Source organism: Aotus nancymaae, unplaced genomic scaffold (genome assembly GCF_030222135.1).
Source record: "Aotus nancymaae isolate 86718 unplaced genomic scaffold, 86718_ANA_hifiasm-v0.15.2.pri h1tg000053l, whole genome shotgun sequence".
Classification (NCBI taxonomy): domain Eukaryota; kingdom Metazoa; phylum Chordata; class Mammalia; order Primates; family Aotidae; genus Aotus; species Aotus nancymaae.
Genome location: NW_026988467.1, coordinates 16,526,190 through 16,539,388, shown reverse-complemented (window position 1 = coordinate 16,539,388; position 13,199 = coordinate 16,526,190). Strand labels below are relative to the sequence as shown.

Here is a 13,199-nt window from a genome sequence, read left to right as displayed (position 1 = left end):
CTTGCTGGGCGGCAAGGCCAAGGGCGTGGCTCTGGGATGGTCCAGCTACATCCCAAGACAGTTCAAGGGTTTACAAAGGAAGGCTGCCTTGAGGGGCCCCTCGGACCATGTCCTCTGTAGATAGTGCTCGTTGCACCTGAAGAAATGCGTGACAGAGGGTCCAAGGTCATTTCCTCTGGATAGCATAGGGGCAGTGTTTGGCTGGGGGCAGGTTCAGGGAGTGGGGGTCACAGCACATCTGAAAGCAGAGGAATGTTCGCGGCGCTGTGACTGCCGAGACAACTACCCTCGCCGCCTCTGATGGCTGAGGGCAGGGAGGACCTGCAGCCTGGGCTGAGCCTGTCCTAGGAAGGCCAGGCTGGTCCCCCCAGCACACAGATATGTCACCTAGACCCCAGAGCTCCTCCCCTCTTCACAGGCAGACCTTCTCTGCCTTTCTTTTTCCAGGCAGCCCTGGACAAGCCGCGTTTCCCGAGCTGGGAGCAGCTCTCCTGAGCCACATGCTGACTTTCTGAGAACTTTATCCAGATTCCTCATTCATTCATTCAGCAGATATTCCTCTATTGCATGCCAGACACTGTTCTTAGCTCTGGAGACCCAGCTGGGAACAAAGCAGCCAGCCTTCATGGAGCTACCTGGTGTTTGTGCAAAGCCCTAGGCACCGTGCCTGGCCCCCAGGCCAGGCTCCGAAAGCATCAGCTGTTGCTGCTTCCACCATCGTCATCCCTACCGTGCAATCGGGTCCTGTTTTCCCGCAAATCTCCAGTTCCGCCAGGCCTCCCCAGGAGGCAGCCTGGCCCATCCTGCCCTGGGGCTGTCCGAGGCTGGTGGTGCTAACGTTTGCACACTTCTCTGCCATCCCACAGGGGAGACTGGCTGCTGAGTTTCGTGTACCGCACATCCTCGGTGCAGCTCCGCGTCGCCGGCCTACAGCCCGTGCTGCTGCAGGACAGGAGGGTGGAGAATGTGGACCTGACCTCCGTGGTGAGTGTCGGCCTGTCCCTCCTGGGGCTTTGCGTTTGCTTAGTTGCTCCAGCCTAGCCACCCCTGTCCCATGGAGACAATGACCCCAGCCTGTTCCACGCCACAGGAGAGAGATCATAAGAATTCATTCGGAGTCAGGTGCACTGGCTCATGCCTGTAACCCTGGCACATTGGGAGACCCAGGAGGGCAGATCCCTTGAGCCCAGGAATTTGAGACCAGCCTGGAAAACATGGCAAAACCCCATCTCTAAAAAAATTTTTTAAATTAGCTGGTTGTGGTGGCATGTGCCTGTACTCCCAGCTTCTCGGGAGGCTGAGGTGGGAGGATCACTTCAGCCTAGGAGATCGAGGCTGCAGTGAGCCGTGATCATGCCACCACACTGCAGCCTGGGCGTCAGAGCACAACCTTGTCTCTAAAAAACAAAAACCACACAGATACACAATGAGCAATGAACAGGACCCGGACTGGATTTGAACCTCCAGAGCCCTCACTCCTGCTCCTGTAATTCTGCTGTTCCCCACTGCTGAGTCCCCCACCACCAAGGGCTCCCCAACAGCCCCGTCTCAGCTCACTAGTCAGGACTATGTGTCTCCGCCAGAAGCAGCTGGAGCAAGCAGAGGACACAGGTGGAGGGCTTTAGGCTAGACCAAAAGCAGAAGCACCCACCTGCCAGACTGTGGAAGGATGGGATGCAGAGTGGGGCATCTGGGGAATGTCTTTAAAATGCAGAGCCCAGGGTCCCACTACCCAAAACTACGTCAGTCTCTAGGGGCAGAGCCGTAAGTCCACATTTTAAACATACTCCCTGAGGGTTCCCATGCAGCTAAAACTAGGCTGGGGTGCAGGGGCAGATGGTCAGAAAGAATTCTTGCAGGGAATGGGGTGGGAGGGCACCTGCTGGGCAGCCACACAAACCCAACTTGAATTTTTCTTTTCTTTTTTTTTTTTTTTTTTCAAATGGGGTCTCACTCTGTTGCCCAGACTGGAGTGCAGTGGCGTGATCTCGGCTCACTGCAACCTCCACTTCCCAGGTTCAAGCAATCCTCCTGCCTAGGCCTCCCTAGTAGCTGGAATTACAGGCTCCCACCACCACGACTGGCTAATTTTTGTGTGTGTGTGTATTTTTAATAGGGGCAGGATTTCGCCATGTTAGTCAGGCTGTTCTCAAACTCCTAACCTCAGGTGATCCACCTGCCTCAGCCTCCCAGAGTGCTAGGATTACAGGTGTGAGCCACTGCTCCCAGCCTGCCCTAAGCCTTTTACAGTCACTACTGTTCCCATTGTGCAGACAAGGTCACTGAGGCTTAGAGACATTCCAGGGTCACACTGCTGGAACATGGCAAAGCAGGACTCGAACCCAGGTCTGAAGCCAAAGAATGTAGCCCCAGCCCAGGCAGGGATGAGAAACAGTGGGAGAGGTGCCCCACAGCGGGAGAGGACGGGGGTGGGCAGGAATAAGCTGTAACTACAAGCACAGGCCAACTTCAGCCCATACAAACCCTTGCAATGTCAGGGGACGCTGAGAACAGACTCTTTGGTTTGTGGTTATTATGTTGTTGGCTGCCATTTATCAAGTGTTATCTGTGTATTAGTCCGTTTTCACGCTGCTGATAGACATACCTGAGACTGGGTAATTTATAAAGAAAAAGAGGTTTAATAGACTCACAGTTCCACGTAGCTGGGGAGGCCTCACAATCATGGTAGAAGATGAAAGGCACGTCTTACATGGTGGCAGACAAGAGAGAATGAGAGCCAAGCAAAAGAGATTTCCCCTTATAAAGCCATCGGATCTCAGGAGACTTACTACCGCGACAACAGTATGGCGGAAACCACCCCATGATTCCAGTATCTCCCACCGGGTCCCTCCCACAACACATGGGGTTTATGGGAATACAATTCAACTTGAGATTTGAGTGGGGACACAGCTAAACCATATCACCCAGTTTCCACTAATGGTAGTTTGAGCACTTCCTACCTGAAGACAGACTAGACTCCTTTCTAGGCATCTAAAAGTCCCCCAGCTTGAGGGGCACTCTGGCTTCCCCATTCAGCATCAGCAGCTGTCTGTTCTGACCACGCTGCCACTGCATCTCAATGGCCGATGAAGCTAGGCCCCTGACCCACCCCTGCCACCCCAGGTTGGCTCACACTGGGCTGCATGTTTTTTGAGACTTGACTGAGCATTTGATAACATGGGGGAATTCTTCCACAAAAAGCAAAATCAAAACTTCACCAGGTGCTGCTGCCCATGAAGTCCATCAGCCATGTCCCTGCCCATGTCACCCAGGCCTCTCAGCCTGACACCAGGTCACTGGGGCCAATTCATTCTTACTTGTATCTTCACCCCTAAACTCCCAGGGTCCTGGCAGCCACGGTGGCTCACACCTGTAATCCCAGCACTTTGGGAGGCTGAGGCAGGCAAATCACGAGGTCAGGAGTTCGAGACCAGCCTGGCCAATATAGTGAAACCCCGTCTCTACTAAAATACAAAAAGTTAGCCAGATGTGGTGCTGCACACCTGTAGTCCCAGCTACTTGGGAGGCTGAGGCAGGAGAATCACTTGAACCTGGGAGGCAGAGATGGCAAAACCCCATCTCTACTAAAAATACAAAAATTAGCTGGGCATGGTGGTGGGCACCTGTACTCCCAGCTACTTGGGAGGCTGAGGCAGGAGAATTGCTTGAACTAGGGAGGCAGAGGTTACAGTGAGCCAAGATGGCGCCTCTGCACTCCAGCCTGGGCAACAGAGCTAGACTCCATGTCAAAAAAAAATAAATAAATAAATAACTCCCAGGGCCCTAAGACACCTCCCACCGGAGGAGCACAAATGAAGCCACCCTGTGCCTTCCTAACTTTCCTAACTGGGAGCTGGGGTAGAGTAAGAGGCGTTTCTAGACTCATCCATTTATAAAACTGGTTGCTCCTAGTTAGAGTCTTCACAGGACAGGTATGGGCGTCTGTCCCGGAGCCACAGGAAGCCTTTCAGACCAACTTTATCCCAGATAGGCTTGGCTCACATGCTGTAAACCTCGCAACTCCCTAAAGGAGGTATTAAGCATTCCCAAATCACAGATTGGGAAACTGAGACTCAGGAGCATGGAGTCATAGCCAGAGTTGTAGGTTTGGGCTCTGAACCCAGGTTGGAAGCTGTGCTCCCCACTTCCCTGTGGGAATGAGGTCGGCTGAGTCGCAAGGCCAGCAAACCACAGTGACACAGGATTTTTCTCTCAGCCCCTTTGCCACACTTGCAGCAGGGGCCTCCCATCTACTCAGCCCGCCACACACAGCCCCTTGCAGGAGGGAGCATGTGAACGAGCAAGTGTGGGGTCTGACAGACCACTCCAAGCACCGACACAGGAGCAAGCTCCACACAGGGCCTGTGGCCAGACCAGGCATGTTGCCTCGAGGGGAATGTGGCAGCACCCAGGCCCCAGTACCTGCAACCCTGAAGCCCCAGAGCGGGTGTTAGTGTGCTAATTAGCTGTTTTAGTTCCACCATCCACGGCCCAGTGAATGGTGATGTATTAACAGCTCAGTCGGCCCCTGGCCCCATCGAATAGGGCAGCTGTTCTCCGCTGGTGAGGGCAGAAGCAGAAGGCCAGTGTGACAGCCCTTCTGGGTACCCGCACTTGGTGGGTCCCGAGCTCTTGTCCAGCATCCTAGAAGGATGAGGATACGCTGACAATTGAAGAGTAGGCAAGGCCGGGAGTTTTATTGAGTGAGAAAACAGCTTTCTGCGGAGAGGAGATGTGGAGGTGGTTCCCCTACCCAAAGGCAGGAAAGCCCCCGCCACCCCAGTGTCGCTGAGCTCGGGGCTTTTATGTGCTCAGAATAGGGTGGGCAAACAGGAACAGAAGTTCTCACTCTGGGTTGCAGTTTTCATCTGGGATCAGCAGTTCGGTCTTTCAGGCTTCAGGCTGTTTTTTTGGCTCGAAGGTGGGGTTTCACCAGTGACCCGCCCCGATCTGCCTGGGCATTTGGCTGCATCCTGTCACTATCAACAGGACTCAGAGCTGACGCCTCCTGACCTGTGTCCAGGGCTCTGTGTCCTACTCAAGGTCCCTGTACCATGAATGGGGTGAAGGGGAGCAGGGACTTTGCACCTCAGCAGCCCAGGAGTCTCCCTTTGCCGGAAGAATCCAAGGTAAAAAGCATCTGCAGAAGAAAGTAGCTCTTAATGCTGCAAAGCCTTTGCAAGATCTGATTTCTACTGGGAACGGAATATGGTAGGAAGAGCACAGCCTTTGGCACCAGAGAGGCCTGGCTTAGAATCCTGGCTCTGCCTCTGGTTTACTGGCTGTGTGACCTTGGGCCAGTTACTTAACCTCTCTGTGTCTGTGTCCTCAACTAGGAAATGGTGGAAATGCCTAACTTTCAGGGCAGTGCATGTAAGATGCTTGACGCACAGTAGGTCCTCCTTTAATCGTAGTCGCTCCTGGCCTGCGCCTGCCACCACCCCCAGTTTGTTTGCCTCTGGGACCAGCAGCTTTGGAGCCTCCACTCCCTCCTCAGACTGTTTTCACGGCAGCTTTCCAGCTCCTGCCTAATAATAGCTCTTTATCACATTAGGAGCACGTCACCAAAAGCAGTGCTTTCCTATGCTGAGTAATTAGAGGTAATTAGCACTGCCTTTGTGCTGGCCTCCTGTTTTCCTTGAAAACGCTTTGCTGGAGAAGTTGCTGGCAAGGGAGGTTTCATTACTGCCATTAGGGAAAGCGCTGGCCACGCTCTGCTCCCAACAGAGACCTGCAGGACCTGTCTTATCCCTGCTGGGGCAACCATGCAGCAGGGCCCTTTGTGAACATCCCCCTCTGGGGTGAATGAAGCTGCCCTGCTGCCCTTCAGTTTCTCCTTGTAGGAACTGGGTTACAGTGGGTGGGGGGTTTGCCACTCCAGGGACCAACTCATGAGGCTTCTGGGGTGCAGAGACGCGGCCCACGGCAAGACTCTTCATGTTCCAGAGGAAATGCCAGGTGGCCTAGAACTTGGCAAAAGGCTTGGCATGAAGTAGGCACTCGATAATAACCACAGTAGCCAACAGCTCACATGCTTTATGGGGATAAGTCATTTGATCCTCGAAGAGGTCCTGCACAGTTATAGTAACCTGTTGTACAGATGTGGAAACTGAGGCTGCAGGCAGCATCATGGCATGTGAGTGGTAGAGCCAGCTGAACCTGGGCTCTCAACCACTCCCTGGGTACTGCCTCCATTCACACAGCTCTGAGGCTTCTGGTAGTGACCTCTAACCCTGCGCCAATAAGCCTGTTACATGCATTATCTCATCAAAGTCACACAGCCAGCCCATGTGGTATAGGTATCTTTATTAGCCCCATTTTACACATGAGGAAATTGAAGTCCAAGAGGTCAAAGCACCCAAAGGGGCTTGATGGGTTTGGAAGGAGTCATTGGGGCAGGCAGAGGTGGGAGATGGCAGCTTCTGATTGAGTAAGTTGGGGTGTCTTGTGAGGCAGGAAACAGGAAGGGCTGGGCCCCATCCATACCTGCGGGTATTTGGTCACCACTGAGCTCCCACGATGCGCGCGTGGGGCTGGCTCTGGGGCACAGAGGTGAGGAGAAGCGGTCCCTGCTCCCCTGTGCTCACAGTTTGTCAGAGAACGCAACCTCATGAGCATGTGACGATGACAGGTTATGAGTGCTGTCACGGGGTGTCCACAGAGGCCCCTGCCAGCGCGGGAAACCATGAAAGGCTTCTGCACACCCATCACATCCAGTATGTATCCAGGCAGCTGGCGGATTCAATCAAGACAGCCTGGAAGACGGTCAGGGGCTGAATCTTCACCCAGTATCAGTGACGCCAGAACTTTCTGGTGCTGAGAAGCTCTTTCCCAACCCACCTCACCCCTCTCTCTCATCTCTCCAGCTAACTGTAAAACTGGACCTCTGCCTAGCAACTGCTCCCCTGGGTCTTTGCAGAGGGGTGGCTCGGCGACTAGGGTTGCCTGAGACTTGAACCAACTTGTGGTCAAGGAGGGCTAGAGCTGTGTGTTCTAGGATAATGCTCAGTGGAATTTCCATCTGGTATCAGCTACAGCCAGTGGCCACAAACACCTCCCTTCCTTCCTGGCCTGTTTCTACCCAGCACTGGCCCCAGTCCTCTACAACATTAAAAAGGTATAAGGAGGCAGTTCTTGTTTATCCTGAGCGAGGCAGTTATCATTCATCCCTGTGGGTCTGAGGTTTTTGCTGGATGGAATTCAGACGTGATGGCTGGAGCCTGAGCAGCCATCTTGGGCTCCCAAATGGATCAGCCCAGCTAACTCCCTACTCTCCATCCCTCACTTCTAGGAAACTAAGGTAAGGGAACTCATATTTACAGAGTACTTGCTGTGTGCCAGACACTGTGCTTCACGGTTTGTATTATTTCTTCCCACCAATTCCTTTAGGCAGGTATCACTAACTCAAATTGCATAGCATCTCTGTAAAAGTGTTTGGGGCAGGGCATGGTGGCTCATGCCTGTAGGAGCACTTTAGGAGGCTGAAGCAGGAGGATCTCTCAAGCCCAGGAGTTTGAGATTAGCCTGGACAATAAAGACCCCATCTCTACATTTAAAATTTAAAAGGCCAGGCGCAGTGGCTCACTCCTGTAATCCCAGCACTTTGGGAGGCCAAGGTGGGTGGATGACCTGAGGTTGGGAGTTCAAGACCAGCCTGGCCAACATGGTGAACCCCTGTCTCTACTAAAAATATATAAATTAGCCAGGTGTGGTGGTGCACATCTGTAATCCTAGCTACTTGGGAGGCTGAGGCATGAAAATAGCTTGAACCTGGGAGGCAGAGGTTTCAATGAGCTGAGATCATGCCATTGTACTCCAGCCTGGCAACAGAGTGAGACTACATCTCAAAAAAAGAAATTAAAAAAAAAAAGTATTTGGGATCATTTAGAAACATAGTATCAAAAGATAGCATTCCCTGAGCTCCCCTGAAGTGCCAGGCCCTTGAACTCCTTGCAGCAATCATTCAAGGTCATGACTCTCATTTTACAGATGGGGCAGCTGTGGTTCTGGAGATTGTGAGGACTGGCCCAGTTAGTAGTAAGAGACAGAGCCAAGGCTGGCACCCCAGTTTCTCAGAAAGTCCAAACTTAGGTTCCTTCTCAGGCCCTGCAGCCGCTAAATATGTGTCCTGCTGCAGAGAGGCTCTGGCACTGCCTTGACAACCACCCTGAACCCAGGGACCTGGAAGCCACTTAGAAGTGTGAATACACGTGTGTATTTTCACTGGAATCTGTTTAAAAGCATTTGTGAGGATAGGAACGAGAGGTAGGCAGATTCCAGTGGTGAGAAAATAACAAAACTGTACAGGGAATTGTCTTTCTGTGTCTTTGAGAAATCATTTGAATAGCGCAGTGTGATTTGTGATTCAAATGGAAATGCAGATATTACCAGCAGTGTCTTTGTGCTGTTTTCTGAGATTCCCAACAAAAGCCTCCCCGGTGTTCTTCCCATCCTTTTTTTAAAAGAAAGCCTTCCCCTTCAGCCTTAAAGGAAAGTTCGGTCTTGTGCACGTCTTTGGCACCAAAGCAGGCCCCCTCGACTGGCTGGGGAGAATGCGAGGCTCCATCTCAGGGGCAGATCTGAGCAGCTTCTGCAGGCAGCATCTCAAGCTCAGCACCTGGCTTTGCTGCTCATGCGCTGTGTGTCATAAAGCAAACCACCACCCCACTCTGGGCTTTGCTGTTCTCTGTAAAACGAGGATGATTTGTAACATCCCTTCCCCAGCTGATTTTCTCTGAAGAGAAAAGGCTTTAGAAACAGGCCTGGATTTCAATCCTAGCCCTGAGGTGTTCCAGCTGTATGACCTTGGGTAAGTCACTTTACCTCTCTGTGGCTCAATTCATCTACAATTAGCAGCTGACACCTATCAAAGGAGTACATGTAATAAGCTGATTTGGTGCAATGTATTAAGGACCTACTATGTGTCAGGCATTGTCCATTATTACAGCTAGGCATCGGGCATTTCAATCACACCCCTACTTGTCACTCACCAACACATCCCAACACAAAATGGGACGGACATGTGACTGACAAAGGGGGTGGCCACTTCTGAGTTCTTGGCCTTTGTCTTAGTTAAGATGCAGGCCCATAGAACAGAGGCCCTGCTAATGTTTTTTGTTTTGGTTTTTGTTTTTTCTGGAGACAGGGTCTTGCTCTGTCACCCAAACTGGAGTGCAGTGGCACGATCTCAGCTCACTGCAGCCGTGACCTCCCAGGCTCAAGCAATCCTCCCACCCCAGCCTACCTAGTCACGGGGATTACAGGCACACACCCCTATGCCCAGCTAATTTTGGTATGTTTTATAGAGACAGGGTTTCTCCATGTTGCCCAGGCTGATCTCAAACTCCTGGGCTCAAGTGATTCTGCCACCTCGGCCTCCCAAAGTGCTAGAATTATAGGGGTGAGCCACTGTGCCTGGCCTAATTGTCTTAAATACACGAGGGTTGATTCTGTCACATAAAAGAAACCAGAATAAGCCATTTAGGACTGGCATGCCACTCCACAGTCTTCAGGGACCAAATTTCCCTCTTGCTGCTTGTTCTGCCTTCCTTAGTGGGCTGACTCATGGCCCAAGATGGCTGCTCAAGCTCTGGCCATCTTGTCTGAATTCCAGCCAGCAGGAAAGAGGACACGAGGGAAGAAGGGCATTCTTCCTCTTAAAGAGAATTCCAAGGAACACCACATAACACTACTGCTTCAATTCATGGGCCAAAACTACTCACAATGCTATTCCTAGCTGCAAGGAAGCCTGGGGAGTGTGCCCAGCTATAAATTTGGGTCCTTGTGACTAAAGGAGAAACAGGAGAGTGAGTTGTAGCCAGTACTTTGTAGTCTGTGCCATAGCTTTCTTTCCAATTTGGGGACTTTTCCAGGGAAAATCCTCACAGCCAACCTCTAGTGACGCTACCCCCGTGTTCTGCTTTTTACAGTGGAGGCAACTGAGAGCCAGAGGGGTCGAGGGCCCTGACCAAGGTGTCACAACTAGTGAGCAGCAGAGCCCTTCTAGGGTGGCCTAGAGCTGCAGGCATGGGCTGGGCGCAGTGGCTGAGGCCTGTAATCCCTTTGGGAGGCTGAGGCAGGAGGATTGCTTGAGTCCTGGTTCGAGACCTGGGCAACATAGGCGACCCCATCACTACAGAAAATTTAAAACTTAGACATGGTGGCATGCACGTGTAGTCCCAGCTACTCTGGAGGCTGAGGTGGGAGGATCACTAGAGCCCAGAAGGTCAAGGCTACAGTGGGCTATGATTGTACCACTAACTCGAGCCTGGATGAGAGAGAGAGAATTCATCTCTCTCTCTCTCTTTTTTTTGTTTTTCTTTTTTCTCATGCTATTTTGACAAAAAGCCTGTCCTTTAAAAAAAAGAAAAAAAGCTGCCGGCCACGGTGGCTCTTGCCTTAATCCCAGCACTTTGGGAGACTGAGGCTGCTGGGTCACTTGAGGCTAGGAGTTCGAGACCAGCCTGGCCAACATGGTGAAACCTCTTTTCCACTAAAAATACAAAAAGTTAGTGGCATGGTGGCACACGCCTATAATCCCAGCTACTCAGGAGGCTGAGGCAGGAAGATCACTTGAACCCGGGAGGTAGAAATGGCAGTGAGCTGAGATCGCTCCTTGGCACTCCAGCCTGGGCAACAGAGTGAGGCCCTGTCTCAAAAAACAAACAAAAAAATTTCATGTGAAGAATGAGAGCTTCTATCCCACCTTTCTGCTTATCAGGAGATATTTACTGACCCCAAAGGATCCAGATTTTTTAGAGAAACATCCTTCATCTTTATTTGCAAGGCTGAGGCCCAGAAGTTTGGCTGGGTTCCCGGGGAGGACTGGGCTCCACACACCCATCATGGCCCTCTCTCACTGTCTCCTGCAGGTCAGCGGCCACCTGGACTATGCCAAGCAGATGGACGCCATCCTGAAGGCCGTGGGCATCCGTACCAAGCCAGGCTGGGACGAGAAGGGGCTCTCGCTGGCCCCAGGCTGCCTGCCCCCCGAGGAGCCTCCCCAGGCAGCAGCCGCCCCCTCATCAAGCGAGACCACCCACGAGGTTGGGCAAACCCAGGGTCCCACATCCAGAGATGTCTCCAAATTGGCCATGTCCATGGACCCCAGCCAAGCCCAGGTGCCAGCAGAGCTGGACCAGTCTGAAGGGGCCTCACTTCCTGCTGCTGCCAGCCCTGAAAGCCCCAGCATCTGCAGCCATGGCATGGACCCCAACCCACTGGGCTGCCCCAATTGTGCCTGCAAGACCCAGGGCCCCAGCCCGGGGCTGGACTGACCCCAGCGGGGGACCTGAGCTGTCTTCCCTGATCTCCGTATGCAGCTCTCTCATACCCTCGGCTTCCTCCCAGGAGCTCTGGAGGTGCGGGGTTTCCACAGGTCTCTTTCCTAATTTGAAAGAATTGGAACTGAAAGACAAAGGAAATGGAAGGAAGGGGAATTTGGAGGAGAGAATATGCCCACCCTGGGGAAGCTGCCTGTCTCCAGAGGAGCCTCAGCAGGGAGCAGTCGCCCCCTCATCAGAGACCTGCAGAGTCAGCCAAGCCCAAGTTAAGAGTCCCAGGACTGGAAACCAACTGTGAGCTTTCTATACTTCTCACAGCTTTGGAGTCTGGCTGTCCATCGGGAGGTCCAGAGGGCTCTCTGGGGCCCAAGGCTCCCACACCACCTCGCCCCTGGACTAAGTAAAACCAGGTGCATGCCTGCTCTTCCATCCACACTCCAGGGCTGCCCACCAGCTGACAGGCACCATCAACTGGCAGCAACAGAGCAGGCACAGGTCAAAGCGGGCAGCTCACTCCTGCTCTTAGGAGATCCAATCAGATCTGCCCCATACAGCCACGCAGGCTGCGCACTGCACAGCTCCAGGGACATTAGTCACACAGACACAGTGTGAGTGTGGTCCCCCGACATGCACCATGGTAGCTCTGTGACAGAGCATGGTGAGTGCATGTGGAATTGCATTCAGTATGGCTGTGAACTAGGCCTGGGGACGAGAATGAAGTTTACCGGGAAAGAATTTCCTGTAGCAGGAACAGAGGGGAAAACAACAGCAATAAATAATAATAATAAGCTACCACTTCTTGAGCTTGTACCACATGCCAAGTGGCTACGTGGGTTGTGTCAGTTGGCCTTCACAGCAATTCTATGAGGTCGGGACTATTATTGTCTTCATTTTATATTTGGGGAAACTGAGGCTCAGAGAAGTCAGGTAAACTGCTGAAGGCCATATAGCTGGTCAGTGATGGAGCCAAGCTCCCGGCCCCCGTATGTCAGACTCCAGCGTCCAAGCCCCAAGCCACTGGGTCTGCATCCATGAGACCCTTCCTCTTTGTTCCTCTCACGGTCTCTGAATGATAAAGCCAGAGATAATCTGCCCCTATTGTGCAGATGGAGAAATCAAGGTCCAGGCAGAGGAAGCATTAACAAGCTCTGGGGAAGGTGGGAGGAGGGCAGCAGAAATTAGAGTTGTGGAACATAGGAGCCAGATCACTGCTCAGATGTATGTGTATTCATTTGTTCATTCGACACACATTTATTGCTTATGCCTGTAATCTCAGCACTTTGGGAGGCCAAAGTGGGAGGATCGCTTGAGGCCAGGAATTGGAAATCAGCCTGGGCAACATAACGAAACCTGGTCTCTACAAAAAAATTAAAATAAAAAAAAATTAGCCACAGTCAACACTCAAGAGGCAGAGTGAGACTCCGACTCTTTTTTTTTTGAGACGGATTCTTGTCGCCCAGGCTGGAGTGCAATGGGACAGTCTCGGCTCACTGCAACCACTGCCTCCCGGGTTCAAGTGATTCTCCTGCCTCAGCCTGCCAAGTAGCTGGGATTACAGGCACCTGCTACCACGCCTGGCTAATTTTTTGTAATTTTAGTAGAGAGGGGGTTTCACCATGTTGGCCAGGCTGGTCTTGAACTTCTGACCTCAGGTGATCCACCTGCCTCAGCCTCCCAAAGTGCTGGGATTACAGGTGTGAGCCACCGTGCCTGGTCAACTCTGACTCTTAAAACACAAATTTTAAAAACAAATATTTATGCAACTCTTGTTAGTTTTAAACCAAACTGCTCATGTCACACATGGGAAATGGAGGCTCTGAAAGGGGAAAGATTTTGCTGGGGTCCCAAATTGAAGGGGCAGAATCTGGAACAGGACCTAGGACATCTACACCCAGGCCTTCTCCCACTACACCAGCT

General features: G+C 52.2%; 1 protein-coding gene across 2 annotated transcripts in view; it reads left to right on the top strand.

The window, feature by feature from the left end:
- TMCO4 (transmembrane and coiled-coil domains 4) overlaps positions 1–12,077 on the top strand; it is a 117,744-nt gene extending 105,667 nt beyond the window's left edge. For both annotated transcript variants that reach the window (XM_064363378.1, XM_021668308.2), the window contains 2 exons: positions 867–984; positions 10,872–12,077. In XM_064363378.1, coding sequence (XP_064219448.1) covers positions 867–984; positions 10,872–11,276 — 523 coding nt within the window. In that variant the 3' untranslated portion in view covers positions 11,277–12,077. The remainder of the gene's footprint in view (positions 1–866; positions 985–10,871) is intronic.
- Positions 12,078–13,199: the final 1,122 nt, after the last annotated feature.